Genomic DNA, 27972 nt, shown 5'->3' on the forward strand with positions numbered 1-27972 from the left:
GAGTTCCCGTCCTTTCGGCCCCAGGAGCCGCAGTCCCCGCCCCGGCCTGGGGCCCGGCCGGGGCGGGGACTGCGACTCCTGGGGCAGGGGCAGGGACTACAATTCCCGGCATGCCCCGCCCGCGGGTGCGCATGCGCCGTCGCCCTCCGCGAGGGGCTGCGCGCGGGCGCGGCCAGGCCGGCCTGGCCCGGTTCGGTTGGTCTCGAGCCGCGGCCATTGCGGGAGCGACCCGGGCTGAGGCGGGTTCGGCCGCGAGAGGAGGGCACGGACAGGCTGTGGGAGCGCTACCCTGCTCAGTGCCCGCGGCCAGGGAGCCTCTGGAAACCTGCCTGCAGCATCGGCACCGGATCCCCAGCGAGAGCGAAAGGCACAAGGAAACCAGTAGGCGTCAAGGAGTGGGAAATAGGGGGTTCCCTGTCATAGTAACAGCTGGGTCATTGCCTGACAGGGCGGTCCCGTGGTGTAAAGGAGCGCACTCTGGATTCTGCATCCCAAGGACATGAGTTCGAGTCTCAGTGGGACAGTCCCCTGGCAGTTCAATGCCTCCCTGCCATCCCATCCCGTCAGATCTCGGATGCCACGCTGGGTCAGCCCCGGTTAGTACTGGGTGCTGTGATAGTCCCGAGGACTTCACTGTCACTGTCCAAGCTCGCTCAGCCCTGGCAGATGGACCTTAGGAGTTAAACGGTGGGGTCAGTTCTGTGCACGCTGTGCCTCACCTATAAACTCCACTGCGCAGGCTGGAAGGGCTCACCCACGTGGGGTGAACCCTGCTCACATCTTGGTTTGCGAAGCCTGGCCATGCAATGCAGTGCATTGCCTGACACACGTTCCCAGGCCTGCTTTACTCGTTTCCTGGAAAACTAGCAGCAGATGCTACTTGACCAGGATGAGGTACTGTGAATTTATGTGGGCACATTGAGCTAAAAACTAAAGGAAAGCAGCTCTCTGCGCAGTTCTTGGTGGAATTTACTCAATAATTCTGATGAAAGTTACAGTAGAAGCCTTTTGCTTGAAGGTCCTTTGAGTGTCTTGTACGGTAGAAATTTGGGTTTGGTATTGATTTAAAGAAAATGTAGATATTGATAGTAAAGCACCATTTTATTATGGCCTGGCCACGGCTGGGGTCACGCAGGGGGCTCAGGCCTCCAAGTACATGTCCACCAGGTATACAAAAATTCAGCCCTTTCAAGCAGTTAGCTGTAAATATTATCTATTACAGGCACTCTGTAGATTTACATCATAGAATTTATACATTCTGTTGTTTATCTTTCCCGAATCATAGAGTCAATTGGGTTGGAAGAGACCTCCAAGACCATCAAGTCCAACCCTTAATCCAACCCCACTTCGGTTATTAGATCATGGCACTCAGTGCCACGTCCAGTCTCACCTTAAAAACCTCCAGGGTTGGAGAATCCACCACCTGCCTGGGCAGGCCATTCCAATGCCTGATTACTCTCTCTGTAAAGAACTTCTTCCTGATATCCAACCTAAACTTCCTGTGGCAGAGCTTAAGCCCATGCCCTCTTGTCCTGCTGTTGGTTGCCTGAGAGAAGAGACCAATCCCCACCTGGCTACAACATCCTTTCAGGTAGTTGTAGAGAGTGATAAGATCTCCCCTGAGCCTCTTATGTCTTATGTTGTTTACTATTCTTCATCCCCCATTCTGTCCAGGTTCTGCTCCCCCAGCTCTGTGTTAGAAAGCACTTCTCATGTGCTTCAAGCTGCTTCTCCATTCAAGCAAGTCCTCTTATCTTGGTTGCACATACTCAAGTGAGCTCTAGTCCTCTTTTTATCTTAACTGCTCACTGCTTGGTCTGGCCTTACTTGCATACAATTACATTACATTACATTTTGCAAAGTCTCATCAAATTCAAAAGCTAGCAACAATATACTTAAATTTTAAGCCATATTATTTTGTCCTTCTTTCAGTATGTTAAGGTTGGGAACCAGCTTCGTAGTAAGGAGCTTAGATTCAGACTCTGGCCATCTGCCCTGACGGCACTGACAGTGGGAGCAGGAAAGTTGTCATAGAAGAAGGCTCTGAATGCCAAGGAACCCAAGAAAAGTGTATTTATAAGGGAGAATGCAAAAAATGAAAGTTTTTTTCTAATTTCTGCTTCTTTTTTTTTTCCTTTTCTCTCCACCCAGAGCATGGTGTTAAGGAACACAGAGCAGTGAGCTCCCTGCAGTTGCTTGTGTTTCTCATCCATCAGATTTTGACATGATCAAACACTTGGTGGAAGATGTTCGAGCCAGGCTGCGTTCTGGAGTGACTGTCAACTCACTTGGCCAATGTGTCGAGGAACTTGTCCTCAATAGCATCGATGCTAAAGCAACATGTGTAGCTATCAGGGTGGATTTGGAAGCTTTTAAGATCCAGGTAGTGGACAATGGCTCTGGGATGGGGAAGGAGGACTTAAAGGCTGTTGGAAAGCGGTACTTCACCAGCAAGTGCAGCTCGGTGGAAGACTTGGAGAAGCTGATGTTCTACGGCTTCAGAGGGGAGGCTGTGGCGAGTATAGCCAACATGGCCAGTGTAGTGGAAATTTCATCTAAGACCAGCAGGACAGCAAAAACATTTGTGAAACTGTTTCACAATGGGCAAGCACTGGAAGTGTGTGAAGCTGAATTGAACAGACCCAGTGGTGGAACTACAGTCACTGTGTGCAATCTGTTCCATCAGTTACCAGTGAGGAGAAAGTGTATGGATCCAGTGTTGGAATTTGAGAGAGTGAGACAGAAGGTAGAAGCTGTTTCACTAATGCATCCTTCTGTTTCCTTTTCTTTAAGGAATGATGTTTCTTGTTCTATGGTGCTTCAGCTCCCTAAGACAAGAGATGTATACTCTCGGTTTTGTCAAATTTATGGACTGGGCAGATCCCAGAAGTTGCGAGAAATAAATCATAAGTCTGGGGGATTTGAGATAAGTGGTTTTATCAGTACCGAGGGACATTACAATAAGAATATGCAGTTCTTGTATGTGAATAGAAGGCTTGTTTTAAAGACAAGACTACATAAACTGATTGATTTTTTATTAAGAAAAGAAAGTGTAATTTGCAAAGCAAAAAGGGTCCCTGCGAGCCGACAGGCTGGTTCGAGTCCTGGCCGCCATCACTGCGGGCCAGAGTTGTACGGCATCTTTATTCTCAACGTGACCTGTGCGTACAGTGACTATGATGTGTGCCTGGAACCTGCAAAGACTCTGATTGAGTTTCAGAACTGGGATGTTCTTCTAAGTTGTGTAGAGGAAGGAGTGAAAATATTTTTGAACCGAGAACATTTATTGATTGAACCGTGTAATGAGGACATCAGAGAATTTAATGAAGATAATGACTTCTGTTTGCATAATGCTCCAGTTCTGAAGCCCTCAGTCCTTGACAAGAAGAGCATCCAAGAAAGTTTCAAGAAAGCATGTGATGAAATTGTGGATTCCTATGAAATGTGTACTTTGCAATCGAAAGATGTCAAAAGGAAGTCCATTACTGGAAAAAAAAATTCCAGTCTTACAGAGTCAAGTAAAAACATACAGGAAACTGAAATGGCCCCAAATCAGAAGACTTGTGAGTCATCTAATCCATGTAGAACCAATAATGCAGAGATTCCATTGGTCAATAAATGTGACACAGCTTCTGATTTGATTCAGTCAAGTACCTCCGAACAGGAGCCAAAATGCACTAACAGTTCCCAAAAAGCATCTGATACTCATCTGAAATGTTCAGAAAGTCTTTGTTCCTCTTTCAGTGAAGGGGCCAGATCAGAAATAAGAGAAATAGACAATTGTGGTGACCTGCAGCATTGTGCACAGAATAACACAAAAGATGTGGGCAGCCAACAAGGCAAAGTAACACAGAAAAACAATAAGGTCTGTATTTTAAATAAGGATGTTACTCAGTCACTGCCAGAGAGAGAAGACCCTACTGAAATAGCAGTGAGACCTGAAACTAACTGTGGAGGTTCAGTGATGAGACTGCATAATGCAAGAAGTGACAGGGAAACAGCTGAAATGATGGATGATGCCAGAAGAGGGGCTGTTAGTTCAATACCATCAGAGCTGTCCTCTGCAGGCCTCGTAAGATGTGTTGGGCAAAGCGAGTCTCTGCATGACTCTGAACAAACAGAAGCACATCCTGCATTAAGCACACAGCGTAGGCCTGGCCCTGTCAGGGCCAAGGATATTTTGGTCCACAAAGTGAATACTAAGAGTATTTCCAGTAAGACAAATAAAGAACTTACAGCTCCTTTTACCAGAGAAGAATGCATGACTGATGGTAATGGGAACAAAACTTGGTGTCATCAGCTGAGGGAGGAGATCTCTATGCCTACTGCCACCAATAGAAGACGTAATGAAACATTGAATGATACAGAATTGCCACTGCCAACTTCTTCAGGTGTTCCTCACAAGAAAATTATTATAAAAAGCATTAGAAGACAAATAACTGTGCCAAGATGTCAGTCCTTTAAGAAACTGAGCATGTCCACACAGCTGGGTTCATTAGAAAAATTCAGGAGATATTATGGGACAGTCAAGCCTAGGCTGCCAACACTCATGTCAGAGCAAAGTGAATGTGGTCTCACGGTACTTAATTCACAAACTAATTGTGTCTTTTCAAAGAATGAGAATGTCCATTGTGGTAACTTAAGCACTTGTGAAATTCCACCTGTGGAAGGTACAGATTGTAATAATACTAGCCAAGCTTTTGGATCTTCAGAAAAAACTTTATTTTGCAGTGGAGAAATGTCACAGGACAAACGAGCCCCTTGTCAGAGTCCTTTGACATTGTCTGGTTATTCCCTGGTTAACAAAAAAAATACAAGTTGTAAAAGATCTCCAGGATCTTTATCATCCAAACTGTCCAGATTGAAAACTGACCACAAAGAAGTTGAACAAGTTGGTGAACAATTCCAAACAGACTCAAATAGAGAAGAGGACCACTCTTTTGATCTTGAATCCTCAAATAGTGATATTTTCTATAATGCTTGTCAAACATATAAATCCTCAGTGGAAAAAGTGAGGGAATGTAATTACAATGTTTCTAGAGGGGATGGGTGCTCGGAATCAGATGGTGTGATAGCAGAGTCGGTGAAGAATTCTGTCAGCCCATCATTACCTGCTAAAAATCATTGTACTAACATCTGTACAGATAAAAGTATGTTAGATGAATCCTCAGAACAACATATGAAAGATACTGAGGTTACCCATGTGACCTTACAAAGTGACTTGGAATTCTCTGCAGGCAACACAAACACAGGTGATCCCGGGAGTGATTTGTGTTGCTCTGTCTGGCTGCAAGATTTTGATGCCTCATCGGGTAGGACAATCTACATCAATAAAGCAACGGGACTGAGCATCTACGGCACTCCTCCTACTGAAGGGTTGCAAGCTGCCTGTGTTCAAGATATAACAACAATGGCTGTGAATGTTGTTTCAGAGAATGGTAAGAGGGGTGGTGTTGGTTCTAAAAATGGGACGGGGGAAAATGTGTAAAATAATCTTACTGATGGCCCCTGGGAGTTGATACTGAAATGGGCACTGCGTCACATGTAGTAACTGCATGGAAAACAGGAAAGTGTTGGAAACTATGGAGACAGTAAAACATTAATGTTAAAGACAGAAAAGATATTTTTTTAATAAAATGCTAAAACAAGTCAGCATCATGTCAATTGACAGCTGCCTAGTTTTCACTGGGCATCATGACATTCACTGTGATCAGAGTTATATATGATTGTTGTCGTGTATAATACAAGAAAGACACTTCAAAGTAAGCATAGCAGAAAAATACTGTGGTTTTACCATTTTGTCCTCAACAGTTATGTTTCTAAGAATATATTGTTACAGAGAGACTCATAATTAAAATGATCTTTTTTCAACTTACAACAACCCTTGATAGATGAACAAAAATCTAACTTCATTGAGAATGTGTAGTCTCCTTTCCATGGAATTTGGAAGGCAGGCTGTTCCTTCACACCTTTAGCAGGTGTTGTACAGCATTGCTGGTGGTTTGATGGTGGACCTTTTTCACTAGGAAGGACACAGCATTGTATTGGTTTTTCAGAGATATGGTGTTCATGAGTCTTTGTTGATCTGTCTGTTGGGGTTTGACTTTCCATGTCCTCCTGATCTAGCTCAGCAGAATACTCTTTTTGATAATTTTCCCTTCCAGGCATGTCTCTGTTTTCAAGTTGTTCTTCATTCTGACTATACACAGATTTTATGAGCAAAGATGCAGCCATTCCTCATGTAGACTCTATTTTCTACTGCATAATTTGTTTTGAAAAAGTGGACTTCTTTCTAGATAGTTCTCCTGTAAAATATTTGCCTAATCAATCTTCACAGCCTCTTTTTTGTTCCATTTTTGTTTTTTACTTCCTTCTTTGTCACCAGTCACGGAAACACTCGTGCAGTAGGTGTTGCAATTGTTAAGCTATTCCCTTTAAGTATAATAATTGATGCCAGTAGTTTTTAATACTTACTGTGTTCTGTTGAAGAAAATTTGATACAAGTTTTTATTAGGTAAAACTACTTGAAAGTGCAAATGAACACTCCTTGACTAACACTTAATTTCTGTGGTTTACCAGTTTTATTGCCGGAGCCCTGAGATGTAGAACTTGACCTTATAGCCAAAATGTTTGGATAGTGCATTCAGATTTCTAAAGAGAAGACCTCACATACCCTTACACTCTCAGATGATGTATAGTCTATAGGCTTTGAAGACATATATTGTATTGTGTCATTTTGCATCCCATGGTACTTCCATTGTTCCTTTTTATCCTTATCATTGCTGTTATGCTCTGCTGTATCAGTGGTGCCAGCCTTCCTTAATCCTGTCAGTTCCTTGGTGAGGTGTCTGCTTTCTTTGCATTTCCAAGGCTGAGGGTCAGACCTCCCAAAGCTTCTCAAGGTATTTGGACTATGGCTGGACTCTATAGATCTTGTGTTTTCAAAGGTCAACCAACATTTTCTTTCCCATGTTTTTCAAGCAAATTTATTCCTTTCATCCATAGGAATAAACATAACTGTGTCCTAACACAGCATTCACATCTGATGTTGAGCACTGTTTTGAACTGTTGTTAAGACCCAGGATGGAAGGATTTCTTCACTTGCTATGTATACTTTCAGTTTACTTTTTAGAGTACTGTCTGTAACCCCATGGTGTTGACATATAATTTCATATCTCTGTGATTTATTAAGAACAGCATCTCACACACAATTTTAGGGAAATTACACTAGTTAGTAACAGATGGAAGGAGATGAGAATAACCCATATCTCTTTTCCATGACAGAAGTGGCTGTCTGCCTTCATTTCCCATCACAAGCCACATGCCCAACAGAGATGATGGATTTTGTAGGTTAGACTTGAGCATCTTTTTATTGATTAAACTGATTGCTACAGGAAAATTTATCAAGCTTCATTTCACCATCACATCCCTTTTTGAATAATGCATTTGTAGTAGGATAACATCCCAGTTCAACTTGGTTGTTGCTGTTAGACCAGCTATGTTCTCAATTTTTGTTCCTTATATTATTCTGTGTCATTACACTGGTATATCTTAATGATCTAATTGAGGCAAGTGAAAATGAATGCTCAAGTATTATAATGGTATGGAGTTTGCCTGTATAAAGGAGATACATTATTATCCTCTGCACCTTTTTTGCTGTTACTTGTCAGAAGAATCATATTAATAATATCTCTGCCAGCTCTGAAATCTCATTTGCCTTTGAGCAAGAAAATCCTAACTTGATGAACAATGTATATCCTGAACAAGGATTTTCCCTGCAAAAAAACAGGGAGATGACTCTTTGTCTATTACATGTACACAATACAGGACTTATGTTGATATAGATGATAGATTCTTCTGTGACCTTGAGAGGAAATACCTTTCCATGACATAAAAGCTATAAAAGTTCTGTCAAAGCCTGACTTAGGCAGCCTTCTTTAATTTGCCATAGTTTACCAGGAACCACGTCAGGCCATCTTGTCCTGTGTTCTGGGGTTTGTGACAGTGGGATGCTGAGTTGCTCTCTGGTGCTGGGCTGCCAGTTTGTATTCTCAAAAGGATTCTCAGTCCCCAGGGCAGGACCATCACTGATCCCCACTGGAATGGAGTCAACAGTCCAGAGTCCATGGACTGGCCTAAGATCTCATAGAGCCTTTTCACACTGAGCTTATCAGCACACAGCTGGTTCTTTTTGGTGTTATCACTCTGCCACTTTTCCTGAATACACACCCTTAATTTCTCATTAGAAAGGAACTTTATTAATTCATTATTATTTCACAAAGAATAGAAGTCTGAATTGTACCAAAGGAAGGGTGAAATGTTTACCACTGTGCTGGAAATCTGAGCCACTTTTCTTAATACTCTTGATAACAATACAGGTTTGTAATATTAAATAATTTCTGGGTGGGTTGGAACATGTTGTTAGGCTAACTCTGATATCTCATAGGGGGTCACTGACTTGTAGTTTTCAGTTTTACAAATTCCTGATAAGTGTATTAAGTATTGATAGGAATGATGATAGTCTGACAGTTTTGACACTCCTTAATATAGACGGAATTGAACAGTGTTTTGATCTCTGGTACACTACTATGTGCCTCCCTCTTTTCTTTGGGGATAGCACTTCTGATTGTACTAATTTGGAAATAACTGTTACAAGTTTAAAGCAGCAGCCAGTTTTTAAGTACAGTCCTGCAGAAGCCACAACAATATTTCTGTTTCCTGATGCAGGTGTGTTGATAATTCTCAGCTTTTTACATTGCAAAATCTATGGGATACTCTTAATTTGTACAGGGCTAAGCAGATGCTCCTTTATAAGAATATAATAATTATATAGCTTTTAGTAGTTTTGCATGCTGTTGATTCTTCAGCAGTAAATTTATTTTGTGTTTAGGGTTTCAGTTCAGATGCCATCCCTTTAGAAGTGAGATTGTGTTACCCTTCCTTCCTAGACCTCAAAATGAGAAGACTCAGACAAGCCAGGATCTGAGAGGTAGGGCCAGCTTTCCAGGACATAGTGTTCTGTGTTAAAAACAAATCAAAGAATTCTCCCAGATGTCCCAACAGGAACTCAGAATTATTCAAGGTCTGTTAACAATGGGACTGTGTGAGTCATCTCGAATCTAGAACTGGAAAAGAAAACATTTTAGGGTTGAAGGCAGGTTAGGGGATACTTATTTACTGGATGAAATACCCAGTGCTTTGTTGAATTATGTCAGTAGTTTAAAGAATAATTACCTACTCTCTTCTTTGTACTCGTTCCAACTTTGGAATGTGACAAATAGCTTCAATCCTCACACTTTTATTTTTTTTTGAGTGAAAAGGATGAAATAATCTTTTTGGTATGTAACTTTGTCCAGAGAGAATGGGTAGCTAACCAGGTCTGTCTTTCTCTACACACTGCCCTCCACCCCCATTTCCAGGCCTGTGGAATGGTGCTGCAGCATGTTTAGGAGTCAGAAAGCTGCATGGTGCCCTTCCTAGTTAAGCAGACTAGAGAAGCCCAGCCTCATGTTCCATTATTTATTTGTGCACTCTCCCCTTTTTATGAAGGTAAAAAATGAATAGTACTTGTGTGAGGTAGAGGTTCTGAATGAGCCTTCTATTGACAGATATTGGTAGTGCCTGTATTATCTGTGTGTTCTTTCCTAGATGTTGAAGGGGAGTCTCTCCAGTCATTGCTTTTGGAATGGGATAATCCTGTTTTTGTTCCCTGCCCAGAGGTAAGTATTACCTTACAGCTCATGCTAAGATAGGAATCATTTTACCCTTCTGTTATTTTCTGGCATTGGGACCAAAATTGCAAATATTGTAATTGTTGCTTATAAGTTATTCAGAGAAGCATTAGTATTGACCTGGCAGCTTAGGTACAAGTCATTGTTGTGGATTTATTAAAACTCAGAGACACAGTTACCAGGCTAATCTTTTACCTTAAATCAATTTGAAAGCAAAACATTGTAAGCTGACTTTTCCTCTGCGGAGATAGTCGTCTTAAAATTAAAAGTTATCAAATGGCAAAATTGCGATATAGTATCTGTCCTCTTTGTGAACAGAGATAAATAAACCAGCTTGCTTTCTCTTGGATGCAACGGGTCTTAAAAGCCTATTTTACTATAGCTGTTTTTATAGCCCGGCAGGATTACAGCATGTGACAGGGAAACAATGCTGGAGCTTTTTGAGAAACTTCCTTTGCTGTCATGAGGTAGCATTATCTTTAATCCTCATGTTGTGTGTGTGTAAACATGTGTATGTAACCATTTCCACCTGCAAACAATAGGGCTGTAGCAGCAAACCACCTGCTGGTAAGTTTCTGGAAGGGAACAGTTCTGTTCAGTCCCTGCAGTGACGTGAGCTCTGACTCATTTCAGGGCAATACATCTTTTGTCATGCCATCCACTGAGAGCTCACGTAGGCTGATAATTAACTTCAGCTTTTGATAGCTGCTTGAAATCAGCTGAATGCATTGAAGTTATCAGGTAATATCCACATGGGAAAAATATTTGGGGATAGAAGTAGAGGGATTGTTGGATGGTTTTTTTAGTTAGAGTTATTCTTGTGTAGAAAGCTCAATTTGCAAAATACACAATTATTTCCAGTTTTTGTTAAAGCTGGTTTGATGGGCACATTCAGAGTGTGTGTTTGGGGTTTTTTTGCAATATCCTTTATAGCCTGTTTGATCTGTAGTTTTATTTTTACAGATTGCAGTTGATGTGACCAGCAGTCAGGCTGACAGTCTGGCTGTGAAAATTCACAATATCTTGTATCCTTATCGTTTCACCAAAGACATGGTTCATTCAATGCAGGTACAATATAATCTATTACCAGTTTTCACCCCCAAATTCCCACTCAGCAGATGGGATTTGCTGATGTTTCTACCTGTTAGGAAAAAGATATCCAGGAAAACAGTTCATATTCCTAATTTTCATAAGCTGTATGATACCAGCAGACCTGGATGTCATGCCAGATCTTTGTATCGTCTCATGGTTAATCATCTGTCTGCAAGTGACTAAAATTACTTGACTGGCATGGTGAAATCAAAATCAAGAGAGAGCCCCGTTACTGCTGCATAGAAACACTATTAACTAAATGATAGTTCAATGGACATTTTTTTGTATTTGTTTTAGGCATTTGCTTAGTTCTTATTTCTCTGAAATCTTTGTCCTGTATCTTCCATTTTTATTGACTTTAGAAATTTAATTTCCCAGTAGAGTAATTTCAAAATCCAATATCTGATTTAATGGAAAAACTTGAATTGCCCCTTAAGATTTATATCTGCCCTTAGGAGTGATTTTTTAAAATAGCAAAGTGGCATCATAACATCAAGTTTAACTGATTTAGTGCTTTGTTAATCAAATGTTTTGAATGTTAGCTTAAAAGCTAATGCAAATGTGTGGCTTTAACTTAAATTCTTTGATGGTTTGCCTGGTAGAAATGCCAGAGTGGATTCTCCCCTCTCTTGCATCTCAATGACAGAAGGCCTACAGGCACAGTTAGCATTATTCTTGTGCAGTCAGGTTCCTGACTTGGAAATTGCAGGTTCTGACTGTGTGGGGCACCCTGGTAATGTTGACCTATGGGGTGGAGAAGGGTCCAAACGATTCCCTTACATATGTTGTGAGTGCAGGAATAACAGGAGTAAATAAAGTTACTGTGGTGAATAGATTATGTTTCACAAAGGCAAGAGAGGAAAGATGGAAAATGGAAGGCACCATTTGTCTGTTCACTCATAAAAATAACTTCTCTTTAAGAGTTACTGAGTGTTTCTGTGGTTAATTTTACCTGGGTAATGTTTTCCTTTCTATGTTTTTAAGAAGGCGAGTCCAGAAGGAATTACCGGTTCCCTGAAAAATCTAAATATTGCCTTTAGTACCCTGTAGCAATTTTGAGAAGCTCTGTAGAAAAGACCAAAAGCACAAAAAGTTTTGTCATGCAACAGGAAAAGAGTAAAAAGAATCAATTATATCTTGCATCCCTGCATCCCTTCATTTTTACCTAGTGGGTGAACAACACACATGTCATGAGACAGAATTCAGAGTGAGCTCTATCTGGGGAGAAATTCCTCTGTAACATCATACCTGAATATTTGAAATCCAGCAACAAGATACTGAAAGCATTGTGCACCCCTTCTCAGTATTCTCTGTAGCTCTGCTTGATTTCTGATGCTTGAGGGGAAGGTGGAATCAAGTCACAGAGGCAAAGTGTACATCAAAAACTGAGGGGAAGAAAAGTTTCTTGTCTTCTGCAGATGATCACCATGTTATAAATGGTTATTGTCATTCTTTTGCTAGTATGAACAAATCAAATACTCAGAGTCACTGTGCACAGCTTTCATTCCCAACTTAAGGAGGTTTCTACAAATGTCAAGAACAATTAGTGCTCTTGCCCTTATGACTATCTTTGATCCAGATTTTTTTAATATATTTTGAAACTTTCTCTTATCTCCAGACAAAACTGTTTCATGAGCATTTAATGGTCATTTGATCTTCTGCCAGTATTATGTTTTACCTTCAGTAATTACTGCCTTTTCCATATTTAGTCCCCCATTGTATTTATAAAAAGTAACTATATACCTTCTCAGTCTAGATTTGCCAGGCCAAATTCTTTAAGCCTTTTTGGTTAGGAAAGATGTGGTTTCCCCTCCCCTAGTCGTCCTACTAGCTATTTTTTGCTCTTGATAAATTTTGATTGCTGTTTCTTTTGTTTGCCTGTATTTTAAAAATAATTTTCCTCCTCTGTAATGATTTTTATGAGTATCTTACAGGTTCTTCAGCAAGTGGACAATAAATTTATCGCTTGTTTAATTAACACCAGGAATGGAATGGATAAGAAGGCAGGTAAGAGTGCTTGCTAGAGTGAAGCTGAGGTGGCTGTCAGGTGCGACTGAACTGCAGAGAGAACACTGTCCTCTTTGTAGTCTCTTCTTGTTTTGGGATGATATTCTGAGTAGAGGAAAATGTTAATCTTCGCCTGAAATTTCTTGGATCTTCTTTATCTTTATTTTGGATGTTGTTGAGTGTTCCTGCTGCCTTCAGATTAATGTTATAAAAATAGATTGTACTCAAAATGCTAACATCTTTCAGACTGTTCACAGTGTCTGGACATACTCATTGTGGAAGCTTTCTGAAGCAGTACAAAAAAGGCATTCAAAACCAGTAGGTTTTGTAACATTTTAAAAGACTGTATTAAACAGAACAGTTTGTGGGTGACCTCTGCTCTCATTCTGAAGTTAGATGAAGATGTCAATAGACAAGAGTTTCTGACTCAATTTAATTACCTCAATTTAACCGCCAATTTGGATCACTAAATTTCTGTTCTGTAGTGACTTTGTGTTCTGCCAACACAGCCTCCTCCTTACTTTGTTTCTGTGTAATAAGCTCATAGTTATCTTCTGCATGAGGCCTCTGGGATTCTTCCTAACCTGTGCAGTTGTCTGGTACAAAGTTGCCTATTTCTCATCTGTTGTGGTACATTTTTAGATGGAAACCTCTTGATTCTGGTGGACCAACATGCAGCTCATGAACGGATCCGCTTGGAGCAGCTTATTGCAGGTGAGGATTCAGGTGATCATCTTTATCCTGATCCCTAGGGGAGTGCAGACATTCAGTAGCAGTCATAATATTGGCAACTGAAAATTGTTACAGCATTTCCAAAAATAGAAGATATACTCCCTACCCACAGAACTATTGAACTAAAATAGTCCTGACATAATGAAAGACCAGGAAGACTGATAGGAAAAACAATGAAGAGGAAATAGAACAACACCAATAAGTTTATGTGGTTATGCTGTGAAGAATAAGACCTGGTATGCGGAGTAAAGAGCATAGTTCATTTGGTTCCTTTTTAGCTGAATACTGTGCTTAAAGCCTAAAATTTCCGCAGTCTGAAACTGTTTGCAAAGGAATAATAGTCTTCCATGTAAGCTCATTAGCCATTGGTTTCAGTGTTAAAAAGCACAATAGCTATCCATCAAGTACTTAAAAATCATTGACCTTCTCTTTCATGAACAAATACTGCGTAGTTCCTGCAAAGAGTGTTCCAGGAACTCTGCTCATTTTGGTCAGGTATTGAAAAAAGTTAAAGACTGAAGGGAGAAATGCTTAATGAATAGTATTTTAACTTCATTTATATCTGACTTTTCTGTGAAAAAATTGCTCCCTCTGAGTTGAACCAAATATATCAGTTGTTGGGTTTTTTTGCTATTTAGGGTGACTCCTTTTTGAAACTGGTGGGAAAAAAACAAAGTGGCATTAACCAACCCTTCCCCAGAGGCTGGATGTCTGGTTTGTGACATTCCCAGTCCTCCACAAATTTCAGGAGAAGGCATTCTGTGGTCATTTTTTAATCCAAGCAAGGATTACGTGCCAAACCAGAGGGTCATTAAGGGTAATGCCTGCGTAAATATTTTAAGAGGGGATACTTCTAAATGTTTCATTCACAGATTCCTATGAGAAGGAAACTGCAGCATGTGGCAAGAAGAAAATACTGTCGTCCTCCATCTCTCCCCCTTTGGAGATTGAAGTTACAGAAGAGCAAAGAAGATTTCTATGGTTAGTGATGGCAAACAGCTCTGAATTTTTGGGGATGGCTCTGTATACCTAGAAGGTCTGGCTTACCATGAAGCTCAGGAGGGAAGTTGTTGATTCTTTAGTGAGCCGAGCCCAGTTGGCTCTATCTGTGCTGAGGAAAATAGATATGCTTCTTAGGCATGTTGTTACAACATCTCAAGATGGACAAAACCCTGTGGTGTGCCATTTCTGTGCCTTTGCAATGTGCTCTGTTTTCCCTGGGAAAGTAAACCTTCATGTGTGGGCCAGAAGAGTGCCAAGGCAGCCTCCAGCAGTTCCTGCTGTCTGGGGCTTGGGACTTGGGAGTGCACAATGGAGTGTAGTGCCCATAGTGTCAACCTAGGGACTGATTTTACAGGCACTGTTGGAGAAGAGAAGGATGGGGTATGGAAAGCTTGTGTTGTGAATCCTTCAAAAACACATTCCTTATTCTTTGGTGCCTGCCAAGAGTAGCTAATGAGCACTGTTTCCGAAATGTTTCAGAATGGTGGCCTAGCTACTATTAGGATATTTAACTTTTGTACTGCGAGAGTTTTGAAACAGATTTGTTGATGGACTTGTTGCAAATCTATTGGACACTAATCAAACCTTTTTTCCTCCCCAAATTCCTCTCTGTCACCTGCCACATGCATTTGTGGGTTTTTTTCACTGCATTGTTCCTTGTTTTCAGGTGAAGTACTGTCTCTTCTCATTACTGTTCTTTTTTTATTTTTTGGGATGCTTGTGGCAAACTCAACAGCTTCTAAATCTGTCCTTTTTAAGATCGTTGCCTCAAAGGATGCACTTGCTTTATGCTGTTCATAATTCACTATCATTTGGATGCCTTTGTTGTTCCCACCTCTTAATGATGTTCTTGATGATGTTGCAATATTTGTAATGTCTTTTGTTCAGCTTTGATTTATATTTTACACTCATCTGCAAATGGCTTCCATTTCTGCCATATCTGCTTTTGAGAATGGATGGCCAAAACTGAATGCAATATACCAAGTTGAGGGTATCTCATTGATTGATACAGTAGCTTTGCAGCTATGCCCATATTTTCTGTTTATTATATCCACACACGATATTTTGTCTGCTTTTTTGGCTACTGCTGCTTGTCTATTGATGGTCATGACAAAGTGAAAGAGTTGTGGGGGTTATTTTTTTTAATTTTTGCTATTTATGTAGAAGCTAACCAAAAGCAGAAACAGGTGAAATTATCCTGGTAATTTGTATTTATTTGTCTTTAGGAGGAGTGAATTCAGGTATTTTGTAATTTTTCATTATACCCTTTTTGTTCATCCTACTGATTTCATTCATCATTTTTCTTCTTGTTTTAAATTCTGATTGAATTCAACTTTGTCTCTAGTCTCAGTTAACCTAAATAATTTTGTGTTTTCTACAAATTCGTTTCCTTGGCCATGTCCCTTTTCCACATCATTAATAAAGTCATGAAGATACAGATCAAGGCTTCTGCAGAACACTGACCATCTGTTGCCAGCGTACCTTGTTTCTGTAGTCACTGAATCATGGCAAATGTTACTTTTCTATCCATGACAACTTTAGCTGCTTTTAAGAGGCAGCATCAAAGGGTTTTTGAAAGAGCTAATAAATTCTGAGAGCTACTTTTCTTCATCATCTAAATCACAAACATTCTACAAAAATCAGTATGAAAGTACATCAGAAGGGCATTTTTCTTATAAGAACACTGGTTGAATATTCAGCACAGGGAATGCCAGTTGTTATTTTCAGTTAATGCTTAAGATAATTGATTGATAATTGATAAGCAAGAAGCTTACTGGTGCTGGCTTACTAGTACATTGATTGCATGACTTTATAATTTTTTAATATGTATTAGCAGTTCATCCCTTTGCAATCACTCTGTGAGACTATCATTACTAAAAAGTTAGGAATTAAAAGTATAATGTAAAAATCTATATTCTGTTGTTATTGTTGCTGTCAGACTATGACTGTGTTCTGTGGTAAATTTAATGTAATTAAATAAATTACCTTGTCTAAAAGACGTTTTCTTTCAGGTACGCTTGCAATGTAATAGTTCAGCTGGACCTCCGGTTCACCTGCAGCTTTGGTTCTGTTGTTTGTCTACTGAGCATTGTAGTAATGCATTGTTCTGTTGACTCTCCTGAACTTCCTTCTTTATTTTTTCCCTTAATTAAAAAAAAAAAAAAGCCTGATTGGCCTCAATAGCTGCTTGGATTTTCTCATTTCACCACAATGGGCTTTTTCTGTCTTTATGGGCACTTTTTGAAGGCTATACATGTCTTCTTTTTTGGAGTAGAATTACACAAGCCATCTCCATATGTAGTCTAGTAATTGTATTATTCTCATGAATGATTTTAGTAAGTTTAGATTAACTTCTTCTTCTGTTCAAAGAATGTCTTTTCTAAAACTGACCTTTACCACCTTTGTTATAAGTGAATATTCTGTGAATTAATAAAGTATATGTTCTTACAGTTGTTTTCATTTTGAAGATAAGTTCTTATCTGACTAGGGAGTCTCATTTTTGTGTGTATTTTTCCATCCACAGGTTGACATATGTCATAATTAACTGGAAATGGTTCTTTCCTGTGTTCTCTCTGCTTAATGGGATATAAAGTTCATTAAACCATTATAAATTTCTTACAATATTTTCTCCTTTTTAACTATTTGCTAATACATGTCAATTGAAACCACAGTTCTTTTAGGTTAGATTTAAAACAGTCTTAGTGCTGTGTAATTTCAGTATTTGGAATATTGGTTGAACCAGGCAACTCATGCATCCTCAGAAAAGATAGATCTAGAAATTTAGACAGACAGCTTCTCTCTACATAGTACAGGAGCTCTGAGATCTTGTGGTTGTGGAACATGAGAAATGCATGGTTGATTGGAGTGGAAAAATATGGCTGAATGTAGGCTGAAAGGGCAAAATTACTTGGAATCTCATGATGCATAGATTTTGAGATGGGAAACTTACAGGAAGAAACATATGTAGATACAGAAATATTTAGCTGTGCTATGAAGACATAGCTGCTGTGGTTGATGTCTCATTTCTGGTTTGGGTTTTTTTTTCCTCAGGTGCTGCTATAAAAATTTGGTGGACTTGGGTCTTGAATTATCATTTCCTGAGACAAACAGCTCCTTGATCCTTGTGAGGAAAGTGCCAATGTGTTTTATGGAAAGAGAAGCCAATGAATTACGCCGGAAAAGACAACCCATCACTAAAAGTATTGTGAAGGTCAGCTGTGGCTATGGGTGAAGTCACGATACGAGGTCTTGTTCTGTGTTTGTATGGCCAGGCTTGGTGAACAAAGATTTGGGCAGGGCTCTTCCCACAAGGGTGTGCCCTTCAAGCCTGCGCAGGGGATTTTTCAGGTGAGGCACAGCATGTGTGGAACTGGCCCCACCGTTTAACTCCTGAGCCTTATCTGCCATGGCTGAGCGAGTCCTCAGCACTAGAACCTACAGCCCCCAGTATTCCCAGGAGATCCAAGTACTAACCAGGCCTGACCCTGCTGAGCTTCCAAGATCTGACAGGATTGGGCATCAGGGTGGCATTTAACTGCCTTGTTCTGTGTTAATGGCCCAAGGTATCAGGTCAGTGCCATTCCTTTTAGTAGCTAAAGTCCCACAACTGAAATCACTGAACTATAACTGAAATGATAGGAGACTGTTTCAGACTTGGATAGTGGAAATGCTAAGAAAAATTATACATAGGACAGATAATTCAAGTTTACTGCCTGTGAATGCTTGAAAGAATAGGTAACATTATTAAATCCTAACAAGTGGTATTTATATATCAGCTATATTATTTTCATGAAATCTCTACATGAGCAGTGCAGCTTCCTAAAAACCACCGTTCCAGATGTTCTGCAGTTTGAGGGAGAAATTTCTGAACTGATTACTTGCACTTTCAATTGTAAACAGTTCTCCACAATCACAGCTGCTCTTAAAGTCCTTAAAAATAGTTTCTGGAGTACCATATTCAGACATTGCACAAGCTGTGAATCTGTCCGGTCTTGCTATGCATCTCTTCTGATATGAAAAGAAGGAACAGAGAAGATTATTAATTTGATTAAATTTTCTTTTCCAACCTTGCTGTAATTGGGAAGAACTCAAAATGCACTCTCCTGATGTGATTTGGGAGTCAAGAGTACTAAAAGTAGCAGACGAAGGGAACAGGTCTGTGCATTACAAGCACTCATTCTTATCTAATGCCTCAAGATCTCATGAGCATTTTGGCAGATCTGTTTTGCAGCCCTTTTAATTAGGTCTTGGTGCACGTATTCAGGATTAATTATGAATTGTTGCATTTTAGATACCAGAAATTAAATCCGCATTGACTAGTTATTACCCAAAGAAGAAAGGGCAGCTAATCAAAGATAACATGCATTTGTGGCACTCTGAGAGATGAGTTCCATTATGCTGATTCTGTAGATAGGAAACTGATGCAGAGAGAAACCAAGTCTAAAGTCTGATGAGATACTTGTGAGAGGTCAGGACTTCCCCCTGGAACTTTCAGACTGTGGTCAGTGTACTACCAAAAGCATCATTTTTCTTGTTTCTGGCACTTACACAGTGAATGATGCACAGGTGTGGACAAAGTAGGGTAGGGGGATGAAAGGGAGAAATAGCAACTGATACTACTTTTTTTCTTTCCAGGAGCTTATTCAAGAACAAATTGAGGTGAGTTGCTCTCAGCTCCTTAAGTCGACTATAACAATCCAAAGCTTACTGCATGAACCAAAGGGAGAGCATGTTCAGCCTCATATGACAGAGGTGTGCTAGATAATCCATCAGCTTGTCCTCATTTTTAGTTTCCTTTGTTACAGTTCTTCCTTTTTCTCATATTAGATGGAAAGTAAGATAATGTTCCCTTGCTGCTTTTAGCTAGTGCAGACCACAGGAGGAGGAGCACGAGGGTCACTGCCTCTGACGTTTCTGAAGGTGTTAGCTTCCCAGGCCTGTCATGGTAGGAAAACCGTACTTCTCTTTCATTCTTCAGCTTTTCTTTTTTTTAAACTTTTCTGTCTCTACACAATATCCTCCCTGGGGCAGTTGTTTCAGGATGTGTTTGCAACTATAGCAGGATTACAGACTGTGAATTTCTTAGGGATGAGGAGATAATAGTCTTTTCATGGATAGCACTGAGGGACAACACTCCTCCGATTTATGCGTGTATGGGCCTAACCTATTTTCTAACCTTCACATGAAACATAGGTAGAATACTTTTCTGAGACACATTCACACATTCATCCGTGTGAACTCCAAACCATTCAAATAACAGCTCTGTGAAGGGCCAGTGGGCAGATGTGCTGGAATCTGTTTGAAGCAAGCAGGAAAGAAAACGTAGCCAATCTTTCAAAATTTTTTATTTCCTTTAAGTGTCTAAAGTGCTAGTTTAAGTGCACCTGTGACCTTTCAAGTATTTTTGGAAGGACTGCAGTAAAAATGTGCATGTTCTCAGGAACTGTCACTTTCCAGCACCTGGCAATGAGACCTTAAAAGGCGTAGACTGCAGTAGCTCCAGCCTCTTGCAGAAGTTCCTGTGCCACAAACAGTATCAACATGATGCTGAAGGGGTAAACATGAACCAGAAGCATCTGTTTTCTCAAGAGTGTCACTCATTCTACAGTTGGCAGTCAATACACAATTTTTTTATATCTAAAAAAGTTCCATGGCTGAAAAGCAGATTGCAGATGGTCTTGTGCATCTGTGAAGGCTTAAGTTTGCAAACACCTCAGAAATTACTCCCTAATGTTCTTGCTTGGATTTCTTCTGGATGCCATTAAGTTCTCACTTGTGAAAAAGGACTTACTGGCAGGGCTGGCATTTGGCCTTGGAAGTGATGCCTGTCAGTGGCAGACACATAGAACCAATGAATCCTGTGGAACTGGTATTAGCTGTTGTCTTGCTTTAATACTTTTTGATGTGTGAACTGGTTGCATCTTCAGCCGTAACATACACACACATACACGCACACAGAAAAAAGGACTTTTGCAACGTCACCCAAAAAAACAAAATCTAATAATCTTACCATCCATCGGATGTGGGTTAGGTGAAAGTTTAGACCATGGAAAGCTGATCCTTATGCAGCAGGCTGTTTAATTGAGCTAAGCCCCAAGTCTGCCATACTGCAGCCTTTGGGTTGCCTTTGCAGCCCTACTAGCTAATATTTGGGAGATGCTTTGTTTTAGTGAAAACCACAGCTGTAGAGGGAAATGGAATTCTCTTTGGCAGTATGTGCAAGAATTTGTGTATCTTTTTCAGGAGCTATAAAGTTTAATGAGCATTTGACTTTGGAGGAGAGCTGTGGGCTTATTGAAGCTTTGTCATCTTGCAAGCTGCCCTTCCAGTGTGCTCATGGAAGACCTTCCATGCTGCCTCTTGCCGACATAGACCATCTGCAGCAGGAAGAACAGGTACTGTGTTGGACACACCTCTGGTAATTTACACTCTGGATTATCAGAGGCACAAGATGTGTGTTAGAACTAGAATAGGCCAGTTTAAAACCCACCACCACTGGCTTAATGTTACTTTTTACATATTGTCACCAAAAAGATTTTAGAACATAAACCATCTACCTTGTAAACACTTTAGCAAGGATTTTACCATTTGTCATTTGAATGATCATATTGACTTGAATAATGTCCTTAAGGTTAAGGATGCATTTAAAGTGTTCACAGTTTTTAAATGTAAAACCTGGAAAGCATGTAAATTCTGATACTCTACTAGTTGCCAAGATACTAATTAAACAACTGCCTACTTTCCCAAAGTTTAAGATGCTATAAAATGGGGGAAAATGAAAGGAATAGCAACATTTATTATAAAATCATAGAATGGTTTGGGTTGGAAGAGACCTTAAAGATCACCTAGTTCCAAGCCCTCCTGCCATCAGCAGGAATGCCTTCCAGGTTACATTTAAATTTAAAACAAAATCATTAGTTCTTGCTTTTGCTATTACTGTGCTATATTGTTATTAAATTGGATTCCATGGGACTTTGTCGGTTGGGACTTTGAATCAGATATTAAAAAAACTTTGGAATGACCATATTAGGGCAAAGAGTATGGAAAAATTGAAGCTCATTTGCTCATTAATGATTTAGTGCTTCTTTTCTCCCTCCAGCCTAAACCTAATTTGGCTAGACTGCGGAAGATGGTGCGAGCATGGCAGCTATTTGGAAAAAAGGGACCCCATTCAGAAGGAGTTGAGACTGTAAGCTCCAACCACTAGAAGCGTTGGTATGATCTATGAGCCCTGCTGTTAGACAATGCCACCCTGTGTGGAGCAAAGTTCTGAGCCAGTGCATTCGCCGAAGTTCTGCTCCAAATTCTGACTTAAGAAGCAGAGACCAGCCATGAGAACATGGCAGGAGAAGCCCATCCCTTGTAGCCTGGACAAGCATCTTCAGCATTAAGGAACTGCATTGTAAGTCTCGGCCCTGTGTCAGTGCTTGACTCTTGGATGCAAGTTGTTGCCAACACTCGCAGTTACTAAAGCAAAGCACTTTTTTCTGCAAGCACAGCATGATTCTGTGTAATAGAGAGGGGAATTTAATTAGTGTATTTTATAGTGCTTTGAAAATTGGGAGGTATTTCTTAATAAAATTAATACTAAACTCACTCTTCGGGCTCATGGCAGTGGTTGGAATGAGGACCAACCAGCTTCATAGTATATACAGGCCAACTTAGAATCAAAGAACATTTAACTAGGCAATGAATGACACACCCAGTTGCTTTCTCCAGCTCCTCAGAGTTTGCATTCTTGAGTGAGAGATTTCTAAATCCCAGTATAGCCCTACCAAAGTAACTAAATACTTAAATACCCATTTTGAAGGCACCTGCTGATGGATTCCTTTTCCCATCACATTTTGCATGTGAAGGCACACTGTTAAAAGCCTGGTGCATCATAGTTGCAGGCAACTCACTACACTGGTAAAACTCCTCTAGTTAAATAAACAAAACAACTGCATGTGAAAAATGTGCTTAACAGTGAGATCACTGTAAACAGCCTTTATTGCAGCACACTTTGAAGTAACAGCTTAGCTGCCCCAGAATTACACATATACCTTGCAATTTCTAAATAGAAGTGGGTTAGCAGCTCCACATGGTTTCTAACACAGCACAGAGATCAAAACCTGTACACAAGCTCTGCCTTCTGTTGCTTTTGGGTAGGAAAGACATTGCTGAGCAAATTCCCCACTGGTTTCCCACAGCAGCCTGTCTTTGCAATGTACACTTTTATTAGTTGTTTTACCTTTCTAAAGAGCAAGATGGGAAGAGTCACTCTGGGGAGTGACGTGCTTCATGGTATTAGAGTTCATAGTCATCTGGATGGTAGAGCTCACTCATGAGGCGGTAGATGTAGGAAGGTGCATTACCCCCAATGTTAGAAATGAAGAGAGTAATGAGCTCTGGAGGGACATAGTCAAACACTGGGCAGTGAACATTGATCTTTGCCAGGATCTCCCCTGTAAAATGAGTAACAGCAATATTAGACAAAGCAACTCGAACTGCATTTAGCCTTCTGCACCTCTTCCTGCGCCCCTAAACAAACTGGCTATGCACACGCCAGCCTGAAGTCAGAACTGGTGCCTTTCTAAAGATGGTGCTTGTGTGGGAAGCCCCTTGCAGAGCTACTGGGTTTCAACAAGTTAACACAAGCTATAGGAAAGAACAGAAGCTGCCCTGTCCCACAGGGTACTGCCACCTGCCTGGCATTATTATTGCTATCCTGTAATAAAAACACTTTTAGAGCAGAAGCAAACCTGCAAAGACAGTGTTCAAAAGAAAGCCTTTTTCTGCACTTTCTCTAATAGAAAGTTACTTACAAAATTAGATGGTTCCCAGCAATTTTCTCTGTTAAAGACAATAGGAAAGGATTTTCTATCTTGAATTATATGACAGTCTTGAGCTTATTTTTTAATGTGAGTTGTTAAAGAACTTTAAAAACTATAGCCTGAACCAGCTTGACCAGATGTATGAAGAACCAGTACCTTCTGTGAATGGCAGCACTTCCTGTGGTGACACAAACTTGTGGAATGAATCTTCTTCATTAGGGAACTAAATGAGAAAGAGTACAGGAGGGTCAGGAAAAAAACCTACCTGATTATCCTAGTGAAAACAGATCCTGGCAGAGGAAGGAACTAATGGAGAGGAAGATGACTTGCCAGGTGACATTACATCCATTTACAATAATTACATATTGTCTGTGTCTAGAACTTCTCTAATGGCTACAGGTGAAAGGTTTTTCCTGAGAGCTTTTAAAGCCTTCTCTGTCATGACTGCCCTTCTGCAAAGCCGAGGGAACTGAAGCAGTGACTTCTTCAGCATCTCATTCTACCTCCTCTGCCTTTCCACACTGACAATATAAATTGAAATCCGTTGTCACTGAGGAAAAGTAAGTACAGTGATGTCAGTCTCTAGTAGGCAGTGGTCTATATCCTTATAACCCAGTGTTCTGCTTTGCACAGGGGGGAGAGGAGGGAGCTTCAAGGAGATCCCAAGGAGTGCCAGTTTGGGTGAGGATCTCCTATCTGAAGGAACAGTGCCAGAATGGGGGACACAGCTCATTTACCAGCCTTGCCTTAGGACAGATAGTGCTCTCCACCCTAAGCTTCCACAAATGAAAGTCCCTGCAGGTGCAGTCCTGAGAAGCTGTTGTACTTACCTGCGGTGACAGCTTGAACATGGGGGCACACACAATGAGCGGAGTGGAGTGGTGTTTAGCTGCCAGTGCCAGAGTGTGAGTCCCACTCACAGCAATCAGGGCGCCATTGGCCAGGATTGTCTTTGTACCAATGATGACCTTAAAAGGGCAAATCAGCATTAGATAGCATGTTCCACAGCAAACTGGGCAAGGAACGTTTCCTGGCTCAGACCCTGACAGATCAGCTGGAGGAGGAGTGTGTCAGAACAGCCAGCCAGCCAAAGGCTGGAGTTATAGGACAGCTGGATGCCTGATCTGTTTCACCTGGCACTGGCTCTCACTGAGATATTCCTCTAACAAGAACACGCCTCCAGCACAGCAAAGTCAGCACAGAGAACTTTACAGGATAAATGTATGTTCTATTGTAGAGAACAGCAGAAACTGGGCTGTGGTCCCTGTTCTACAAGCCTACAGAGTAAACTTTTTACAATTAACTTGACTGCTCACTGCAACAATTCCCTTGCAGTAAAATGGGAATAATGTAAAGCAGCTCAAAATATATGAAGATATGAACTGATGTGGCTAGATTTCAATGTTACAAGTACCTCTTTTTTTTTTTTCACTTTGAGGTGCCACATCTTCATCTCTATAAAAGTACAGAACAGGCCTGTTTGAAAAGACACACCTTTGTGATTTCCTTCACCAGCCATCCTATGTTCCAGGCAAAGGGGAAATGCTTTGGAAATGCTGCTTTTTGTTCCAGTTTCTTTAAAAACTGAGGTTAATCATTTGAAGCTCTCTTGTAACTGATCTGCCTGTTAGCCAATAAGCCAGAAAAACCTATCATGATGCAGTCAGTTATCACACTGACTTAGGGTTCCACACTGAATCTCAACCCCAGCTGTAAACAGGGACAATTACAATTTTGAGTGTTCAGTGAAGAAACATATCCATCACTGCTGGGACTTGCATTTTGGAGGCATAAGCACCCAACCTGCCATTAATCCCTCCTCCAATGGAGCCCTCCTTACCTTGTTGACTCGAGACATGACAGCAAAAATAGCTGCATCACTCATGACAGTAGTTTCAATATTCTCTTTAGACAGTTGAACAGCCATTTCGTGACCCTAAAAAGAGGGAGAATCCAACTGATCCCCTGGGACATAGATCCTGCAGTGCAGCTGCAGAGATAGCAGCACTCAATTCTTGTCTGAATTGCAAGAATACAAACCAATGGAACTCAAGTACAGCCCTTCAACTGAAGGATGCTGGGATAGGATAAAAAGCTGTCTCCAGTCTCTCAGCTGCAAAGGAACTTCCATTATGTTCAGCTTGCCTCCAGCGGTAAGATTTCAGTAGGAACGTGTGAGGCAGCCTGGAGCAGCCAGCCTTACCTGGCAGAACGGCGCACACTCTGCCACGATGACCTGGAACTTGCGCTTGCGCGCGGCTTCCTTCAGGAAGGCCTCAACAGTGCGCGAGTAGCCAATGGTCATGATCACCTCATTGGAGTGGATGTGCTCCAGCGCCTGCATCGCAATGTTATCAGTGGTGCCCTCTGCAACAGGAGGAAGACAGGTGGAAAAGCAGCCAGGAAAAACAACACTTGTGCTGTTAGGATAATTTTTCACTAAAGCCATGTGAGCAGGAGTAGCTTTTCTCCCCATTCTTTTTGCCAGTGGAGAGAGACCAAGAAGCTGGCCCTTGAATGCCCCATGCTCTCCAGCCACACAGAAATGGCTGTACTGAAAACTCCATTGTGAGAGGAGTGGATTGTGTCAGTGCCACTCTAGATAACCACCATGCCCGCAGCACTTCAACAGTTCTGCAGTTCGACAGAGCGGGTCCCAGGAGTGAGGTGCCTGATCTGTCACAAGTATCACAAAAAAGGAAAAATGTATCATGGTGCTTTGTGACAAGGGTCAGGTTATATGTGCACAGGGATTAAACCCAACCTTGGCATATTTTTTACCCTCTTCTTCAGAGAACTCAAGACTTGCCAGAGGACCAAGAGCACAGGCCAACAGCTGCCCATATTGTTCCCTCCATGACGCTCCACCCATCTGCTTGTAAACCACAGAACTTAAACAGTTTAAGTCCTGGGGGCAGCAGGGCTTCTGCCCCTTAGTTCCTTCAGATTAAGCCTCCCATATCCTTGCTGTTTTCTTTCCACCTACAGAAGGGGGAAGCATCAGTCCCATCCCATAAGAAGCTCCACTCAGGAGCAGTTCAGACCCATCCATACCTAGCTCTATTAGCATCTCATTAATAGCTTCAATAACATTAGCTCTGAGGGAGGGATAAGGGGTCCTGAAATCCTCGCTCAGTCCTCCGGAAGTCAGGAGTTTGTGCAGGGATTCTTGCTGGTCACTTTCCTCGCTGCGCCCATGAAGCCTGTGGAGAGAAGTGGCTCTTCAGCCTCAGGAAAGAGCACAGGGACAACAGCCAAGCTGAGCACTGTCCCCACAGCACAGCACACTTGGATGTGAAGAGACAAGAAGGAAAGCCACACAGAGGAGGCACACCATGAAAGAGCTTCCTCAGCTGTCTCAGCAGAAAAACACCTAAATCTCTGCCAGAAAGTGTTTTCTTAATTCGTGTGCAAACACTGCTGTCCACAGATGAGCAGGCTTGAGGCCACTGCTCCAGCAGGACAGACCCTCCCGGGAACAGAAGGAGAGAGGAGCTCAAGGTCAGGGCACAGACTTCTCATGCACCCACAATACATACACCAAGTGGTTTTTACAGAGGAAATGTCATCAATCACACTGGAAACCACAGGCTTGCCTTTGATGTTAAACTTGCTAAATCCCTTTCTAGGAAAGGTGGGAGAAGAAGGTGATGAAAATTAAAGAGGGTTCACGGAAGCAACTGAACATGCTGCATTGGGAGGGCTGTTCTAGGCTTCCAGAGAGATACTGGCAGCAAGAGGGGCACTTGACCTGCCATATTCCTCACGAATGACCTTCAACACTCGTCGCACCATATTGCCCACGGTTGTCTCTGACGGTTGGGCTGCCGTCATCCTCTGGCCCTCTGTCCGGACCAGATCCATGAGCTCCCCTGAAAGAGAGAAGGGCCACGGTTATCGCTGCACACTGAGCAAACCCGTGTGAGCAGCAAACCAACGCACCGCAACCCCTCCCCACCCCAGGGCCAGGGGCTGTTGCGGGACAAGCATCTCGGCACCGAGGTACAGCAGCGAACCCCGGCCAGAGCAGCTCGATCTGGCAGGGTTCCGCTGTGGGAATCGCTTGGACACAGCGCAGACTTAGGGAAGACCATAACCTGTGCACTTAGTGAAAGTTCTGCTGGAAAAGTCCATGCTGACGCCGCTGAAAAAGCCAGGCTGGAGAGAGGCAGCTACTCAGGCAATGCCGCCCAGGAGCGCAGCAGGCTGGGAAAGGCCGCGCGGCGGTACGACAAGCACCGAGAACCCACTGGCCGCTGCTAGCGAGGCTCCAGCTCCCGGGGGCTCCAGCACCGGGTCTGCCCCGGTCTTGCTGCTCCCTCCGCACTGACAGCCGCGACCGGGTCCCCGGGCCCTGCAGCAGCTTCCCTGTCACTGCCCTCCCGCCGCCGCCTGGCCCTCACCGGCCCGGCTCCATCGCCCGTGCCCGACGATCTTCCGCAGCAGCGACAGCGTCTGTCGCGCCGTGTCCTCGGAGCGCGGCCGCTCCCCGCCCCGCCGCAGTCGCGCCGCGAAGGCCTCGATCTGCTCCGAGAGCTCGGAGCCACGCTCGGCGGCGCCCGGCATGGCGGCGACTCTTCCGCTTCCGCCGCGCT

General features: G+C 42.0%; 2 protein-coding genes across 7 annotated transcripts; one reads left to right on the forward strand and one right to left on the reverse strand.

The window, feature by feature from the left end:
• The first annotated feature begins 155 nt into the window (after positions 1–155).
• Positions 156–22154, forward strand: MLH3 (mutL homolog 3). Of its 5 annotated transcripts, none has more exons than XM_071557815.1 (13): positions 156–381; positions 2152–5438; positions 8891–8989; positions 9649–9719; positions 10695–10799; positions 12758–12830; positions 13473–13544; positions 14435–14543; positions 17616–17775; positions 19200–19223; positions 19428–19509; positions 20808–20959; positions 21664–22154. In XM_071557815.1, exons 2-13 carry the CDS (start codon positions 2225–2227, stop codon positions 21769–21771), a joined length of 4269 nt encoding a protein of 1422 aa, XP_071413916.1. In that variant the 5' UTR covers positions 156–381; positions 2152–2224; the 3' UTR covers positions 21772–22154. The 5 variants fall into 5 exon arrangements, 4 of the variants coding, with proteins under 4 accessions (XP_071413916.1, XP_071413919.1, XP_071413920.1 ...); XM_071557817.1 differs by lacking the exon at positions 156–381 and adding an exon at positions 1528–1591; XM_071557818.1 differs by lacking the exon at positions 8891–8989.
• Positions 20432–27964, reverse strand: EIF2B2 (eukaryotic translation initiation factor 2B subunit beta). 2 transcript variants are annotated; one of them, XR_011698020.1, is made up of 9 exons: positions 27781–27964; positions 27129–27249; positions 26432–26580; positions 25581–25744; positions 25218–25313; positions 24208–24345; positions 23534–23600; positions 22795–23008; positions 20432–20941 (listed from the first exon to the last, which is right to left on the reverse strand). XR_011698020.1 is itself a non-coding variant. In XM_071557820.1 (8 exons), exons 1-8 carry the CDS (start codon positions 27941–27943, stop codon positions 22851–22853), a joined length of 1056 nt encoding a protein of 351 aa, XP_071413921.1. In that variant the 5' UTR covers positions 27944–27964; the 3' UTR covers positions 22519–22850. The 2 variants fall into 2 exon arrangements, 1 of the variants encoding a protein (XP_071413921.1); XM_071557820.1 differs by lacking the exon at positions 20432–20941 and having other exon boundaries at positions 22519–23008.
• Between the last annotated feature and the right edge of the window lie 8 nt (positions 27965–27972).

The sequence above is a fragment of the Pithys albifrons genome, chromosome 6, assembly GCF_047495875.1.
Source record: "Pithys albifrons albifrons isolate INPA30051 chromosome 6, PitAlb_v1, whole genome shotgun sequence".
NCBI lineage: Eukaryota > Metazoa > Chordata > Aves > Passeriformes > Thamnophilidae > Pithys > Pithys albifrons.